Genomic DNA, 17272 nt, shown 5'->3' with positions numbered 1-17272 from the left:
GTTACAGATAGATATTATATGAGTATATTGATAATGATAAGCAATCTTGTTACCTTGCTCTTCTTCAATAAAAATAAATACAAACAAATATAATTTACTTTTTATTTAAAATTAATTTTTTAATTTTACTTTTAGACAATTTACGTTATTTTAAAAAAATATTAAAATTATTTAATTTTCAGTAATTCTAATTTTTTATTTTAAATCCATCCTACAGGTAAGAAAAATAATTATAAATTGTTATTATAAGGGAGCAATGACATTTCATGTACATTTATGTATTTATACATAATACCTAGAAATACATAATAAAAATGTCTACGTACACATAGAAAGTAATGTTATGATTTTTAGTAACCAAGGCAACGTGAAATCGTCAACAATGATCAGTTCTGTCAAGTTCCGTTAAATTGGTATACATGCACTTTAAAGTGTTGACACAAAATTAACAAAAAAAAGAAAAATAAAAATGATTTTCAAAATTTCTTTTATCATGCAATTTTAATCAAAACAAATGTATTACGTCAAAGTTTCATCTAATTTTGTTATCTATTCAACACCTAATTGACAAACATTAATAATTTCGAACTTCATTCCATAACCTATGCAAATTAATATAGAAATAGAAATTACTCAATGAAAAAATTTTATTCAACTTTAGAACAATTGATAATTTTCATTAATTATTTTCAATACGAGAATCGTAAAAAAATTTTCTATTTTAATGCATTTATTGTTTGAAAAAAAATGGAAAGAATCACTAACGAAGAATCTGATGGTTTCAATTATGTGGGAATCACCAATAAATTACCTCCTTGGCTTTTGGAAATGACAGAGTATGTAGCAAAATATTTTTATATCCACATGCTAAAAAAAAAAAAATTTTGTAAATACAAATTTTTTACAGGACAGTGAAAAGATTAAATTTACATGAAAATAGTGAAATTGAATCAAATTCAGATTCATTAATAAAAACAAATGATTTTCATCCTTTTTTGGAAAATAAATTTAATAATACCTCAGAGAAATCAATTAATGAGTAAGTAATAGAAAATATTTTTGTAATTAATATACGATTACAGAGAAAAATAATTCCTTTTTTTTTTTTAGAAAAGATAAAACTTTTATTACAACGCACAAACTTGAAAATTCGGATTGTAGTATAATTTTACAATCCACTGTCAAATCGCTTCCAAATTCTCCACGTCAGGAAATTAGTTGTGAATCAAATGATGTGAATCGAACTTTTTTCACATTGAACGATATTTATCAAGCTGAACAAAAAAATAGATTAGGAAATTTGGATAAGTATTTAGATGAAAAAAAAGTAAAGTACACTGTCTCTGATTCTCCATTTAGAATATCAAATCGAATTGATTATCAAGAGAGAGAAAAACGTAGATACAAGTCTAATTATTCGAATTCAAAAAATGAATCTACAAAATCAGAAGTTGAACCATATTTACCTACAGGTTTGAAATATTTAATTTGAATATTTTATTTCAAATATTTAAATTTCAGCTTCACTAGAATGAAATGAATTTTTGTTTGCTTAGGAATTATTAAAAGAAAATTGGACTACTTGGCAGGAATTGCACCAAAAGATTCAATTTTTGAAGAAAGTACAAAACAATTAGTCGAATCTAATATTAAAAGTAAAGATTTAGAAAAGAAAATCAAAAACTCTGAAATTATAATTAAAGATGACATATGGAAATTAAAAAAATCAAAAGAAGATTCAGGGGAGAATAAAATTAATTTTGTATATCGTTATGAAGAGGGTTCAGCAAAAGGTTCGTTTTGATAAATTTCTTTCAAAATTCGCTTTATTAAAAAATATGAAAAAAAAAGTATTGAAAAATATTTTTAAAAAATATATAAAATTAAATATTGTGATGATAAAAAAAGAATGCAATTAGATTTTCACAAGTTATTGAACAAAAAAACCCACTCGCTGTATGAAAATATTAATTATGATTGTTAATTCACAATTATGAAGAAAAAAAAAAAAATTATCAGGTCAGTGTTTTGTTGCTAAACTGATCACATTTTGTTTCAATCAAGAAGTATGTATATTTATTAGTTTCAGTTAGGGAGTCAGAAAGAAATTTTATCATTCCCGAATTACCATATGGACAATCATTGATGATTAATATTTTAAGTACCTGGGGTGATAAAAATTATGTTGGTTTAAATGGAGTGGAAATATTTTCTGAATTTGGAAAACCTGTAATTATAGAAAAGGTAATTATCATCATTTTTTTTTCCAATGAGACATTTTTTTTCATTTTTCTCTTACTTTTAGATTTATGTTGAAGAAATTGATTTAAAGGAATTGTCTAATGATGAATTGTCCATTAATGACCCTCGAAGAATTAATAATTTAATTAATGGAATTAATCGAACTAGAGACGATACTAATATATGGTTATCTCCTTTTATAAATGGAAATAATCATTTGATTCATGTATATTTTAAAGAAGCTACTCGTATTGCAATGATACGAATTTGGGTAAGAAAAATTTTTCAAAAACAAAATATTCAATGCTGATTGATTTTCTCTTTTTAGAATTACAATAAATCGAGAATACACTCTTATAGAGGAGCAAAAGATATTATTATACTATTGGATGATATTAAAATATTTGATGGTGAAATTGCAAGAGCATGTGGTGATATAGTTGGTAGTATAGGCTCCTTTGGTGATGTGAGTAACTAGAAAAAACAATCGAATAAAAAATTTATTTATTATTCCTTTCGTAATATTCAATTTTTTTTTATTGCAGACTATTTTGTTCACCACCGACGAAAATATATTGGAATTAATATCAGAAAATGATTTAAGTTTTGAGGATTGTAATTATCTTAAAGAAATTGATACAGAAGCTGATAGACCCATAACTGGAACTGTATTTATTATTTTCTATTTTTTCTTCTAGTACTATTTTTATAATTCATATTTATTTATATTTATTTCTTTAATAATTATAGGAAGCTGATTCGTCTTCTTGTTTGAATCAATCTGAAATTTTTGGTGAAAACGAAAATGGAATGTCAATATCTTGCAAAGAAATTCAACTTGTATTAATTTCTAATTGGGGACTCTTCAATATGATAGGTGAATTAATCAAATAATTATATTTTAGTTGAAAAATATGAAAATATAATTCATTATTTTTATTTTTTTTTTAGGATTAACAGGAATAGAACTTTTCACTGATCAACATACACAAATTTCTTTCGCTCATGCTAAAATATCTTGTAATATTGGCAATGACAATTTAATGAGACTTATAGATGGATATAATTTAACAATTGATGAAAATCATATGTGGGCAACTCAATTTTCAATGGACACGACAGTTATTGTAACAATTAAATTTCATAAAGAAATTTTTGTCACTGGAATTAAAATTTGGAATTACAATGCCTCATTAGATCTTTCTTATTGTGGGGTAATTTTTTATTTTTTATTTTATAAACAATTATTATTAAATAATTGAAATAGGTGTTGAAAATCAGTTCTTAATTTGAAGGTAAAACAAATGGTTGTAAAATTGGATGGAAAACCAGTATTCGATCTTATTGATGGATTTATTTTAAGAAGAGCACCTGGATGTTGTCACTATAATTTTGTACAACAAATTAGCCTTATAAATCCCCCAACAACTGAAATGATACATCCAAATCAACAAGGCTTGTATCATTCTGTAACATCTGAAGGTAATTCTTTAAAAAAAAATTTATTAATTTTTATGAGCCAAAAGTTTTGAACGTTCAAATGAACAAAATATTTTTTCATTCTATAAATTATTAAAAATTATAATGTCAATGTAACATAAAACAGTAAATTAAACTAATATTAAATTAATAACTTCTTTTTAGATATATTTAAAACAATATTTTGTAATAAAATTTGTGTTTAAAGAAGTTACAAAAAAAAAATCTTGTTCATTTAGACGTTCAAAACTTTTGGCTCATTAATTTTTTTTAAATTAAAAAATTAAAAATTATTTTATTTAAATTGATTTTCAGTCGTAGAAACAAATGACGATATGGATTATGAAGCACCACCAGTACCTCTTGGATTTGTATATCAAATTGTTATATTTTCAACTTGGGGAGATCCTTATTATGTTGGTCTCAATGGTATAGAAATGTATGGCACAGAAGGTCAAAAGATTCTACTTACGGCAGACAGTAAGTAAATTAGATAGTTCATTTAAAGGAATAAATTAATTGTTTCGAATAAAAGATAAAAAAATATGCTAATTTTTTCAGACGTTGCAGCATATCCTGAAAGCGTAAATGTCTTAGAGGGAATGGATAATGATATAAGAACTCCAGATAAACTTATTGATAATATTCATGATTCCTGTGATGGACAACATTCTTGGTTAGCACCAATTTTTCCAGGACAGGTAAGCATTATATTGAATTTAAAGGATAAAATCTAGAAATATTTTTTAAAAATTATATTATTTAAGATAAAAATTTTGTCAATCTATAAAATAATTTTTATTTACAGATTAATAGAATTTATATAATTTTTTACCAACCAGTTGCTGTTTCTAAAATAAAATTTTGGAATTATGGAAAAACTCCACAAAGAAAAGTTAAAGAATTTGGTGTATGTAGGTCTTAAAAAATATATTTCCTCCATTACTATAATATTTTTTGCAATAATTTTTTTTTGATTTTCAGATTTTAGTAGACGATTTATTAATATATAATGGAACATTGGATAAAGATAGTCCGACAGGAGTTATTTACTTTAAAAATGCCAAAGACAATAATGCTTACAAAAATAATTCATCAAGGTATATTTTTCTTTTTCTTTTCATAATCTTTTGCTTATAAATGAAATCATATGATTATATATTATAATAAATTATAATATTAAAAATGATATTAAAAATAAACTATAGTAAAAAGAAATATATTTTTACTTTTTAGATCTCAACACGAAATACATCTCGTAAATTTAGAAAAGAAAACAACATCTGGCGGAAATTTTGTACCAGATCCATCTCTACGACCACACACGTCTTTAATTCAAAAGAATTTTTAATAAAAGTACGAAAACAATAAGAATACATGTATACGCATATCTATATATTCTTTTAAATTTTTTAAGATGTTAGAATTTTAACTTATTCATCACAAATAAAGTGGTATTATAAAATATATTTGAATTCTTAATACCCGGCATAAATACTACTACGTTAATTAAACATTTGTCAATTATATAAATTTGCAATAATTTACTTTTTTAATGAAGCACTTTGAATTTTAAAGTACTAATTTGAATTTTTTACTAAAAAAAACTAATTGGAACATACCACTAGCATTACATATATATTATTGTAATTACATAGTACATACCATGCGTGCTCTGCTTTGATTTCCAAAATATTTTGATGACTGTAATAAGCGATGACTTTCGAAGATAATCATATTTTACTATTTCAAAGAACTATTTAATTTTAAAATCAAGTTTTGATCACTAACAACTAGATGATTTTGTTACTTCGTTTTAATTTTTAATAAAATTTATAAGCCGGTTTTGAGGTTAGTTCAACTTGTGCGAAATTTCAACTTTTCTCATTAGCTGTTTGATAATAGTACACTTATTTTTCACACTTAATTACATAAATTAATTGAACAGCAATAAATTAAACCTTTATACACAATTATTACACAATGTTAATAAATTATTTAGAAAGTTAATTAGAATTAGAACAATAACGATTACGAAATTATGAACTATGTGAAGTAAGGCGCGTTTGTATGATATGAATTTGACCGTTTCATTTGGCGCGATTTTCAAATTATGTTAATATTTAATGCATTTGAAAAAAAAATTTTATAATTTACAACTTTATTTAGTTATTTTACTAAAACCGATAAATATTTGTAAATTATATTAAATTTTATATAAAAAATATATAAGTAAGTTATATAAGAAGAGAAATTATTCAATATATGATTTATTTTGACAAAGTGGCGCCATCTTGTAATTTTTACTATAATCAATCTACAATCACCAATTTTACCAACATTATTTTTGTGACTTTTGTTAAAAAAAAGTATCTTAATTAAATATAAATCTGAAAATTATCTTATGTATTTAAATTTATTTTTTATAATAAAACTGTTTAGTAGAATAAAACAAGTTTTTAATATTATTTGAGTTTGAGTTGTTTGTTTCAATATCTTTGAATTTGGTTCGTGAATTTTGTTGAATCTGAAGCGCCACCTGGATGTCTTTTCCGATTTGTCAAAATGGTAAGAGTATACATGTTTCCGAATTTGTCGTTTAAATCCAGAAACATCTTTTATTATTGTGCAAATAATGCATTTTTAAATAAATAATATAGTGCAAAAGAAATTTATCTATCGAAATTACAATAAAGTTTCATTTTTAGGGTATCGACATCAATCATAAACATGACCGAAAGGTGCGTCGAACAGAACCTAAGTCACAGGATGTTTATTTGCGACTTCTTGTCAAGGTATTTATGGTTTTTTCTATATTTTATTCTAATTTAGACTCATTTTTTAGTTATATTTGTAAAACACTTAACTTTTTTTTGTTATAAAACTTCAATTTTTCATACCTAACAAACTTAACCTATTTTGAGGTTAGAATCTCGTTTGTATTGTCTTGAACTCGTGGCTAAATAAATATTTTATGTCTTAAATTAAAAAAGTAATGATTTGCGAACTGCACTCTGTGTTAGTCTAAATTTTAAGAGACTAGTCCAATTTGAATGTTCGCTAAAGTAAATCTCGGCTACCCTATTCCGGCTTTTATATATTAATTTAAAAGACGATTATTCTAGCTGATACAGAGCTAAAAAAAATAGCTATAGAAATAAATAGTTTGTAGAACATTTAGTTGAAATATTTATTGTTTTCAGCTTTATCGGTTCTTGGCAAGAAGAACAAACTCCAAGTTCAATAAAATCGTTCTCAAGAGGTTGTTCATGAGTAAAATTCACAGGCCACCAATTTCTCTAGCACGAGTTGTACGATTGATGAAAAAGCCTGGTCGTGATAACTGTATCGCAGTTATCGTCGGCACAGTAACGGATGATGCTAGAATTTTTGATGTTCCAAAATTGACGGTAAATTTCAAATTTATAAATGCAAAATATTTAATTAAATTAAATTTAATTACTTTTATAATTAAATATTTGGTAAATTAAATGGCGTAGTTAAATTTTAAAGCAAATTATATTTAATAATAGGATTTCGACAAAATGGATTCGTTATAAATAAATAAATTGGTCTTTTTTTTGTAGGTGTGCGCACTTCGAGTGACTGAAAAGGCTCGAGGCAGAATTTTAAAAGCAGGAGGTGAAATTATCACTTTTGATCAACTTGCTCTACGCTCGCCCACTGGCCGTAAAACTGTTATGCTTCAAGGAAGACGAAATGCACGTGAAGCTGTTAAACACTTTGGATTAGCTCCTGGTGTACCACACTCACATACCAAACCCCTTGTTAGATCAAAGGGTCGCAAATTCGAAAGAGCTAGAGGTCGCAGACGTAGCTGCGGTTACAAGAAGTAATTTAATCCATCGCCGAAATTTATTGTACTACAAACCTCTTACAAGGCATTTTTTATCTTTATGTTCTCTTTGTATAAGGTCAGTGGAAAATAAATATTGGCAATTGTGTTACAATTTCTTTCAAAAATCAGTCTTCTATTTTTTTTTTTAAATTAATTAAACTCAATTTTTTAGTTATAGAAATTTTATTAAATATCGCAATTTTTTTTTTAAATGTATAATTACATTTTAATGTCCTTTAGTATCTTCGTTTTTCTGAAATGTAAAAAAGAAAAAAATCATGTTTAATCTAGATTAATATTTAAAATTAATATAATTACCATTTCTGAATCTAATTTTCCATCTTCGAGTTCCTCCAATTTTTCTTCATCATCAGATGGTGGATCTTCTGTAAATGTCACAGTTGGGAAATATAATTTTGATTCTTCAATAGCTTTCTCTGGATTTTCGCTCACATGATAAGGACCAATACCGGCAAATGCCAAAAATGCTTCCGAACCAACTTTTTTTACAGCGCAAACAAACGTTTCGTAGCTAATTTTAAAATAGTTTTATTATTCCTAATTTTAGATTAACAAAAACTTGATATGTAATTTACCTTGTTTTTTCACAATTAATCGATTCAAATTCTTCAATAGATGTGGCTATTAATTTTGCTTCAGGTGGTTTATCTCGTTCAAATACTCCAAAATGGACAATTTCTGAATTATAAATTTCTACAACTACTTTCAATTCATTTTTTCTCGTACTATCGTATTTGAAGACAATTATAGGAATTTTGTAGGTCTTATCTTCATACTGAGATAAAGTTAAAAATTATTATTTGAATAATCTAACAGTAGAAAGAAATTTTTAATTTCTTACGGGATATGTAGAATCCAAATATTTGCGAAAAATTAATTTGAATACCAAGGCTTTATTTCGTGAATTTAATGGTGTCCATACAATGGGAAAAATGCGATTTTCTCTGTCAATTGGTATCACACTTGGCTGATGTTTATGAACATAACTAAAAATTATAAAAATTTTTAACATTTTTAAGAAAATAATTTTTGTTGATTACTTACGATCCTTCTATTAATTCTTGACCAACTTGGGGAAAATTTGGTTCTCCAAATAAAAGACCAATTAAATGTTTTTCAACATGAAGTTCAGATTTTTTTTCATTGATTTTTAGACGCATAAAAATACATTTTCCATCTAACATTAATATTTCGTCTTCTTTTGGTATTTTATAGTCCGACTATAATTGAAAAATTACAAATTTAATTGTAAAATTATTTTTTTAATTTAATTAATTATTTCAATTAATTAATAATATTTTTTATTTCTTTAGTATTTTAAAGAGTTTTACTATTGAAAATATTTACTTCTTTAAACATTTCGTTCAACATATTTTCATCAACAGACTTTCTAAATTCTTGTTCAATACTGAAATTTTCGGGTAAAATTTCCTCTACAAGTTCAACATAAGGTGGACTAGATTTTTTATCACGTCTATGTCCTTCTTCATCTTTTAAAATCCATGGATATAATAATAGACAAGTTTCACCTTTCAATGATACTGTTAAATGATGTATTTCATCTTCATATTTGGCCTTTGCTTCAGCTTCTGTATGTAATGTCAAAAAAATCAAATTAGTATTTTCTTTTTAATAATTACAATACAATTTTAATAAATCGCAAATATTTTCGTTTAGAGAGACCTCTTTGTGCTTTTTTTGCAGTTTCTTTCGCTAATTTTGATTCTTCTATTATTTTTAGTCTATTTTCTTCTTCTGGACTTCTCTGAGAGACTGGAATGCTAAAACTATAACAGTTTTATTAAATATTGAAATTAGAAAAATTAGGAAAAAAAACTTTTAGAAATTAGGAAAAATGATATACTCGTGTGGTTCTCCTTTTTGTACTCTTTCTAATTCAATATTTAAAACCCTCAAAAGTTCTGGACAATTGGCACCAAATACAAGATTCACCATTTGACCATTCTGAATTTTAAAAAAAATCAATAAAATCAATAATTCTCATTCTAAAATTTAAAGATTTATATCTGAAATGTATTTTTACGTGAATAATCATCCAAGTTGGTTCACTTTTGCCTCTGAAACGTTCTAAAGACGTGATGTTGTCACACTTAACCTAAGAAATTTTTTTTTTTTTTTGAAAATAGTATAAAATTTGAAATTTAATTTTTTTTATTACAATGGCATAGTTGAGTGTATCGCCTCCTATTTCCATTTTGATTTTCTTCAAAATGCTAACCATTCCAGTGCAGGGTCCACTCCACTCGGAATAAATGTCTGCAACTAAACGAAAAAAAAAAATTAAATTAAATAAAAATTAAAATTAAAACAAGGAACTAAAAATTAAAAAATATAAAAAATTGAAATTTACCTAGTAAACCATCTTTTTCTAAAATTTTGTCCCATTCATCATCAGTTGAAACTTCTGCTTGAAGTGCTGCTGGCTGAGATTTTTTTGCCATTCTCCTTGTAGTTTTTAATCCTCCCTTTAAATAAAATAAATTAATAATTCACTATAAATATCAATGATAAATTTATTTAATTAAATAAATTTTAATACTCTTTTTCCTCGAAACATTTTGAATCGAAATTTTTCTATTATAATTCAAAAAAAAAAAATTGTTTAATTTAAAAAAATACTATATCCAGTGGATATTGTCATTTATTCGCCAAAGTCCGACAATGAACTGAATATATTTCGAAAAAAAAATTGCTCTTATAATTTCTTCTTAGTTAGTTCTTGGGGATGTCGCTGATATATTGAAGGCACGCGAATTCTTATAGTTAAATATTAGTAAGTCTATCAAGAAAAAACTAATACAGGGCTATATAATTATATAGAAAAGTTTAAAAAATGATATATGAATAAAAAAAAAGGAAATTTAATGTCAAATACATTTACTAAGTTATAATTAATTTCAACAAAAGTTGTATTTTAAAAACTTGTAGCAATTTCTTGACATTTTTTAATTAGTTAAAACAAAAATAATAAAATCTGAAAAATATAAATATTTTTAAGAAAATTAAAATTTAAAATATATTGAATTGAAAAGTGAACAATTTTTTTTGTACAAATAACATGTATTATTCATTTACTGTCAAATAATTAAAAATAACCTAGTGACTTTGGACTGAATATAAATTGTCATTTAATTTATTTCTTTAAAACTATAGCGATTAGCACGAAGGTTATTTTAAAGGTCCTGCACGCTATCATAATGTCTTAATAAAATTTATGACAATTTTATTGGATTAGTAAAAATAAAAAAGAAATAAATGCGTGTAATTGATTATTGGAAAAAAAATGTTTAGCTATTAAGAAGAAACATTTTCATTACGTTACTGTACATACTTACAAAATTTATAAAAATTTATAAATATTTTAACACGTTTAAATATTTTTTTTTTTGTTACTTTTTTGTTTTATTTGTTGATTTTTCCACAACACCTTCGCGCAACGTAACAATTGATATCGTTACCTGGGAAACTATTCTGAAAGCTTTTCAAATATAAAAAAATACAAATTAATTTTCAAAAGTGTTATTTTATAATGTTTGCATAAATATTATTTTGTAATTTAAAACGCAAATAATTGAAATAAAATTTATTTTTTTCATTTTATGTCAATTTTTTTGGAGAACGCTTTTTTTATATGCAATTTTTATTTAGTTTTAAATTTCGCGCTTTGAAATCGATAATCAGAGAGGTAAGTGTATCGAAGCTAATAGAGCGAAAATTGAAATAATTTTTCGATAAAATTCGAGAAAAAAATTTCGAAAACTTAAAACAAATAATTTAATTAAAATTGTTTTAACTTTTATTTTAAAAAAAAGTCATCATAATTTATTTTTAATTTTCTTTTGAATTTTATTTGAAAAAAATATATATTTCCAGACTAAATTTTCGTCATTTTAGAGAAGTATTGTTATTTGCAAGTTTTACAATTAAAAGATAATAAAAATAGAAGTTTTTTTTTTCATAAGAGGTTTCCAAAGCAATTTTCATGAAATATGTACAGTTGATACAGCATGTAATTCGTCCGTATTGACATGACGGAACAAAATTGGATTCTATGTTTTATAAGGATTCCATAAATGAATAGTGAAACCTTTTAAGAGTCACCTCTCTTCAGAATTACTTCATCTCTCAAGAAAGTAAGTAAAGTGATTATTTATAAATTTCTCAATACAAAATGTATTTTTTTTTTTATTTCCTTTTATAGTTATTTTATTTTTGTAAATTTATCATCTTCCCTCACGATATTCTTAATACATTTTTCTATTATAAAATTCAATTACATCAAAATTACGTCAATTTGCATAAAAAATCATCAATTTCACAAAAAATTGTTATTTTAATAAAAACTAATTATTTACTATAAATTTATTCACATATAGAAAGTGATTTTAAGCGCAAAAGTATAAATTATATAATTTGAAAACTGATTGTTATACAGTTAAATTAAACTAATTACTGCGGCCCTGTAGCTAATGTCAACAGAAAATTTTCTTGAATAAGAATTCGTAAACAGTCATTGTGTCGGCAACACCTGTGAATTTAAAAAAAAAAAAAAGAAAGAAAAACAATTTGTGATATAGTTTATTTCATCAGAGGGAAGTGACATTAACTGGTTACATTTATATTTCGAAAGGGAATAACGAAAGTGTTTTTGCCCTGAAGGAACTTCGCACAGTTGTTTGGAATTTAATTAATTTTTCCTTTTTTTTTACAACAGTCACATGAATCATAGATAAGAAAATTGTATCAGTTTTAGTTGTTAAAACAGAACAAGTATAACAATTTTTCAGGTACAAATAGAAATAATTTTTGTTATATAAAAATTTTTTATATAAAAAAATTAATTTATTAACTTATTTTTTATATCTTATTTTAATTTTTTTTTATTATTACTCTCTGTTACGTCATCTTTGTGATAAAGATAAAAAAATAATTCAATGTTTCACTGAATAAATAATTTTCTTTAGTAAATATAAGGGAACATAAAGCATATAAATTTTGTCGACAAAATATTTCTTCATTTTTTAGAAAAAAAAACAGTTCTTAATTTCTGTAATTTATTTTAATAAGTAACTTGATCAATGTTTTATCAAATTTTTATGAACTTTGAACCTATCTTAGAAATGAAGATATACCCAGGATGTACTATAAAAGTTTTATAAAAGTCTTCTTGACCTCTATATTGAGTATCACGTCTCAAATATAACTCTAAAGAGGGTTGCATGACTTTCTCAAATGTAATTTATTAAAATAAATATATACCTTGTAAAAACACGCAACAAGGTCAAATATAAAATATTAAAAAGTGGAAAAAAAATTTATTTTTTTAAATTCATTAACTTAATTTGTATATTATAATCTTTGACCGATTTTAATGAAATTATTGTCGTTATAAATTATCCAATTATGAATTTCATTATAATTAAATATTCATTATTATAAAAATGTAATAATTTTTTTTATAACATTTTGGTTATTTATCATTAATTTCATAAAGAACTCTGTTAAAATAAACAATATATATTTTTTTTTTGGGGAAATTTAAGATGTTTGTTTAAAAATTTTTTTTTCCAAAATATCTGTAAAATGTACTATTACAGTGAAAAAAAATAATTGATTTGGATATAATTATGTAAATTATCAAATAAATATTTATTCTTATTAAATAATTATGTCCATTATCGAATAAATAAGTATTTATTTATTTGTATTAAATAATTATTATTTGAGATGATATTTGTTTTAAATACAATTTATTTAATTAAATTATTTGGTTTTAAAAATTATTTAGTTCAAGTAATTATTTATTTTAAAATTGACAAATAATCGATTATTTGAATAGAATAAATTTTTTTCCAAAGTAGAATATTGCATTAAATAGATTTTTGTTTCAATATAGAAAAGAATAAAATTCTTCTCAAAAACCACCCCTATTGTCTCTCGTTAACTAAATTAAATTTAAAGAAAAAAATTGATTGACTATACGGCGCAAGGGTAGTTTTTTTTTAAAAACTAAAATTACAAGATTTTGCAACAATTTAATCTATGTGGTACATATATGTTTTTTCTTCTTAAATCTTTTAATATTGTACTATGATATTGATTTTTTTCTAACAGGCGCAAGCGCTACGTGATTCTTGGCTATAACAGGGGGGTGCGGTTGTTACCATGGATCCCAGTATACTCGCCAACATGGATAAGGACGCACTGAAGAAGCAAATTGAGAACATGAAATATCAAGCAACCATGGAAAGATGGCCCTTATCAAAAAGTATCGCAGCGTAAGTTTAAAATTATTTTTTAACATTAAAAAAAACAAATTTTTTATTTAAATTATCATTTGAAAAACGAGATAATTATTTTTTTAATTTTTGCATCCATCTGCTTGATGTTTATAGCTGATAAAAAAAAAATCATGAAACCCATGGCCAGCGAATTTAAATGAAGACGAATTAATTTGGTCTTCATAGTACTTTTAAGATCTTTTCAATATAAATAAAAAAAAAAACAGAGATTTAAGAAAATCTTATGGGAGATGTATTTTGAATCAAAAGAGGAAAATAATCCTCTAATGGTTTTAACAGGATAGGAGATAAATATTTCTTTACATCTGCAATTTATTTTTAACTATTGATTTGTATTTGTTCTTTATTTTTCTTTACTTATAGATGCCTTTTGAGAAATTATGGATTTAGAATTAAAATTTTTTTTTTCAAAATTAACTAATTTCTTTAAAATAATTTTTAATGTTTCAAAGATTTTCTAAAAAAAAGAACAATTTTACGATCTATTCAAAAATTATTTTTGCAGAGGAACACATGAATAATTTTTAAAAATCATTTATTAGAATTTTCATTTTATAAAATTTCATTGATTTTTTTATTTTTCCTTTTTTTAGCCGAATTTTTATTTAATACAAATTATTATTTTGCTGAATTTTCATTAAACCAATTTTCTATATTACAGAATTTTTATATAACTGAAATATCACTTTAAAAAATTTTTATTTGCTTAAATTTTCATTTATCAGAATTTTTATTTTCTCAAATTTTCTTTTTTGATAATAGCTATTTAAATGACTTTTTATTAGATAGAATTTCCATTGCATAGAAGTTTCTTTCAGATTTCTCTTAAATTTTAGATGATTCTGTGAAATGATTTTTCGGTTCACTAAAATTTCTGTAGTATAAAAAATCGAATATAATATGAAAATTCTATTAAATAATAATTTGAGAAAAATTAAAAATTGGTCTAAACGAAAATTCGAGCAAATAAAAATTTAAAGAAATAAAAATTCTGTAAAGTGAATTTTCGGTTACATAAAAATTCTGTAATGTAGAAAATCAGTTTAATGAAAATTTCACAAAATAATAATTTGAACAAATAAAAATTCGTCTAAAAAAAAATCTATAAAATGAAATTCTATAAAATTAAAATTCTAATAATTTATTTTTAGAATTTATTAAAACATTCCCTTAAAGATAATTTACATATTTTAATATAATTCAATTATTATTTTCAATTATCATTTTCAAAATAATTTAAGTTAGTGCAAAAGAAAAGATTCAAAATATCTTTAAAAAAATCCCACAATATTTGAAAATAATTATGATATATTTATATAATTAATTAAAATACTGAAATTTTTCATTCACTCTTCAAGTATTTGTTTTATTAAAAATTTTTAATTTTTTCAAAAGCATTTAATCATTTTTTAGAAAACAATTTAAGTAAAAAATATTTGAATTCCATTAATTTAAAGTAAAAATCAATTTTTTTTTATCCATCAAACTCGCAATTTTTGAAAAAACAACATTTAATTCACAATCTTTTTTGCACTGCGTATAATTTTGTTTTCCACGAAATAATTATACAATATTTTATTGCAATTAAATAAAATGTTTATAATTATGTACATGAAAAACCGCAATGCGGTTAAATACTTTGTAATGTTGTTGCCATTGAACGTGTTAAAAATATATCAAATGAAGGCAATACCTTCAGTAAGGATAATGAACATGTATATATATATATATATATATATATATATTATGATTATGATTATGATATTATGTGAGTCGTTATTATGTTGACATAATCAAGACGTAATAAAATTGATGAATTAATGTATGAAGTTTGAACCTGATCTCTTTTTAAAAAGAATTTGTTCGAAATAAATTCTCACATGCGCGAATTGATCTGGTCTTTAAAAGATTGAGATGATGATGATGATGATGATGATGATGATGATGATGATGATGATGATAAAAATTATCTAACGCCCATTGACTGAAAATAAAATAACATATATATAATTCAGTTTTATATAACGAGAAAGGTGTTCGTTAAAATTCAAAAATATCAATCACACAATCATCATTGTTCAATGATTTTTCTTTTTTAAACAAAAGTGAAATAATATAGAAACATTTTTTACCCCTTTATAAAAAAATTTTCAAGAAAAGAAACAAAATTTGATTAATTAACAAAATTAATAAATTAATTTTGTTGAAATTGAAGAATTTTGATGAAAAATTTTTCGTGATTTAATTTTTTTAATTGTCGCATATATTATAGTGAAGTGAAGAAAAGTTTGAAATATTCTCTCTGGGAATAGTAAAATTATTATTATTGTAGTTGGAGCGTAACGAGGCTTTATTTTCCATCGCGCCATAGTTTGTTTCACTACTTATTGCGGATGTTAACGAATTGGCGAATCAAAGCAAAAGCAAAAACTTTCGCTGTCGTCGAGAGCAGAGTGAAAGGCGTTCAAAGCCTAGTGCCTCTGGTTTTTCAGCAAAATCAGACGAATATCGTTATTCTTAGAACGAATTATGATTAGGAGCAAAAAAAAAAAGACATTAACAATTTTAATTACTATTTAAAATAAATATTTCCTGAGAGCTTTTTTTCTAGTCCTAAAATTAAATGTCTTAAATAGGTGCGATCGTTTAAATTTAAAAATAAAATTTTAACTAATTTAAATAATAGTAACTTTTTGCTTCGTGAAAATTAAATTTGACACTAATAAATTAGTATACTAAATTAATAATTTGATTTTTTATTATGACAATTTTTATTTTCTTTATGTAAAAATAATATTTACATATATCTATAAAAAAATTTTTTTTAAAATTTTATTCTTAAAATATATTTTAAATTTCTTTTTTTTTTTTTTTAATAAAAAAAAATTATTTTACGAATATAAACTATATAACAGGTAAAATGTGTAGTGAGCTGTCAAGATAGTGAAAGGAAATTGCGCTATAAGCGAGGATTTGCGTTCAAGGCGATGCTCAGGAAGCTTTCCTACTTTGTTCCTGACATGATTTTATTTATACATTTTTTTAAAAAAAATAAATACTCTCCAACAAATGTTTTCTTAGGTATAATCTCGTTTCGCAGGATCACGAGTTATGTAGGTTACTATTCTGTAATCCTTTTTATAATTTATAGTTAATTGGAAAGACATTGGCGTACAACTTACTATAATTATAATAATATACTGATCTCGAAATGGAAATGCACGATTTTGGTTTAGCAATGATTGAAGAATGTAAAAAAAATCAATGAATTATTTTTATTTAATTCTCGAAATTCGTCTTTTTCAAATAATATTTTTATGACTCTATAATTTGATTTTACAAATACGGT

General features: G+C 23.8%; 4 protein-coding genes across 7 annotated transcripts in view; 3 read left to right on the top strand and 1 right to left on the bottom strand.

The window, feature by feature from the left end:
- The first annotated feature begins 318 nt into the window (after positions 1–318).
- LOC127288163 (katanin-interacting protein-like) lies at positions 319–5180 on the top strand. Of its 2 annotated transcripts, none has more exons than XR_007843995.1 (16): positions 319–836; positions 908–1039; positions 1111–1472; positions 1557–1793; positions 2084–2244; positions 2306–2512; positions 2570–2707; positions 2787–2909; positions 2992–3118; positions 3193–3455; positions 3537–3723; positions 4036–4200; positions 4282–4421; positions 4529–4634; positions 4705–4820; positions 4957–5104. XR_007843995.1 is itself a non-coding variant. In XM_051315462.1 (16 exons), exons 1-16 carry the CDS (start codon positions 748–750, stop codon positions 5069–5071), a joined length of 2664 nt encoding a protein of 887 aa, XP_051171419.1. In that variant the 5' UTR covers positions 322–747; the 3' UTR covers positions 5072–5180. The 2 variants fall into 2 exon arrangements, 1 of the variants encoding a protein (XP_051171419.1); XM_051315462.1 differs by having other exon boundaries at positions 322–836; positions 4529–4630; positions 4957–5180.
- Positions 5181–6216: 1036 nt separating this feature from the next.
- LOC127288159 (60S ribosomal protein L18) lies at positions 6217–7707 on the top strand. Its single transcript, XM_051315459.1, has 4 exons — positions 6217–6288; positions 6429–6515; positions 6924–7130; positions 7308–7707. The coding sequence occupies exons 1-4, from the start codon at positions 6286–6288 to the stop codon at positions 7575–7577; spliced, it is 567 nt and encodes a 188-aa protein (XP_051171416.1). The 5' UTR covers positions 6217–6285; the 3' UTR covers positions 7578–7707.
- Positions 7556–17272, bottom strand: part of LOC127288157 (uncharacterized) — a 27975-nt gene continuing 18258 nt past the window's right edge. The window contains exons 8-17 of one of the 2 annotated variants that reach the window (XM_051315453.1): positions 9972–10086; positions 9780–9883; positions 9645–9716; positions 9465–9565; positions 9284–9387; positions 8948–9189; positions 8645–8820; positions 8442–8586; positions 8176–8375; positions 7556–8111 (exon numbers count right to left, since the gene is read on the bottom strand). In XM_051315453.1, coding sequence (XP_051171410.1) covers positions 7862–8111; positions 8176–8375; positions 8442–8586; positions 8645–8820; positions 8948–9189; positions 9284–9387; positions 9465–9565; positions 9645–9716; positions 9780–9883; positions 9972–10086 — 1509 coding nt within the window. In that variant the 3' untranslated portion in view covers positions 7556–7861. Of the gene's footprint in view, positions 8112–8175; positions 8376–8441; positions 8587–8644; positions 8821–8947; positions 9190–9283; positions 9388–9464; positions 9566–9644; positions 9717–9779; positions 10087–17272 lie in introns of both variants that reach the window. The other variant, XM_051315454.1, reaches the window with a different exon arrangement.
- Positions 11610–17272, top strand: part of LOC127288160 (guanine nucleotide-binding protein subunit gamma-e) — a 7673-nt gene continuing 2010 nt past the window's right edge. Inside the window, exons 1-2 of one of the 2 annotated variants that reach the window (XM_051315460.1) lie at positions 11610–11754; positions 13736–13899. In XM_051315460.1, the coding sequence (XP_051171417.1) occupies positions 13787–13899 (113 nt within the window). In that variant the 5' untranslated portion in view covers positions 11610–11754; positions 13736–13786. Of the gene's footprint in view, positions 11755–12158; positions 12409–13735; positions 13900–17272 lie in introns of those variants that run through there. The other variant, XM_051315461.1, reaches the window with a different exon arrangement.

The sequence above is a fragment of the Leptopilina boulardi genome, unplaced genomic scaffold (assembly GCF_019393585.1).
Source record: "Leptopilina boulardi isolate dan_hultmark-lab unplaced genomic scaffold, ZJU_Lbou_2.1 LbouV2_38, whole genome shotgun sequence".
In the NCBI taxonomy this organism is placed as follows: Eukaryota; Metazoa; Arthropoda; class Insecta; order Hymenoptera; family Figitidae; genus Leptopilina; species Leptopilina boulardi.
Note: the sequence above shows the minus strand (reverse complement) of the source record. Positions and strands in the feature narration are given on the sequence as shown.

Bases quoted from the DNA above. Each gene is read 5' to 3' on its own strand.
- LOC127288163 (XM_051315462.1), top strand. From the start codon at position 748: ATGGAAAGAATCACTAACGAAGAATCTGATGGTTTCAATTATGTGGGA. The intron at 4,201-4,281 runs GTAAGTAAATTA...TAATTTTTTCAG, and splicing joins GATTCTACTTACGGCAGACA to ACGTTGCAGCATATCCTGAA. The intron at 4,631-4,704 runs GTATGTAGGTCT...TTTGATTTTCAG, and splicing joins GAAAAGTTAAAGAATTTGGT to ATTTTAGTAGACGATTTATT.
- LOC127288159 (XM_051315459.1), top strand. The intron at 6,516-6,923 runs GTATTTATGGTT...TATTGTTTTCAG, and splicing joins ATTTGCGACTTCTTGTCAAG to CTTTATCGGTTCTTGGCAAG. The intron at 7,131-7,307 runs GTAAATTTCAAA...TTTTTTTTGTAG, and splicing joins TTGATGTTCCAAAATTGACG to GTGTGCGCACTTCGAGTGAC.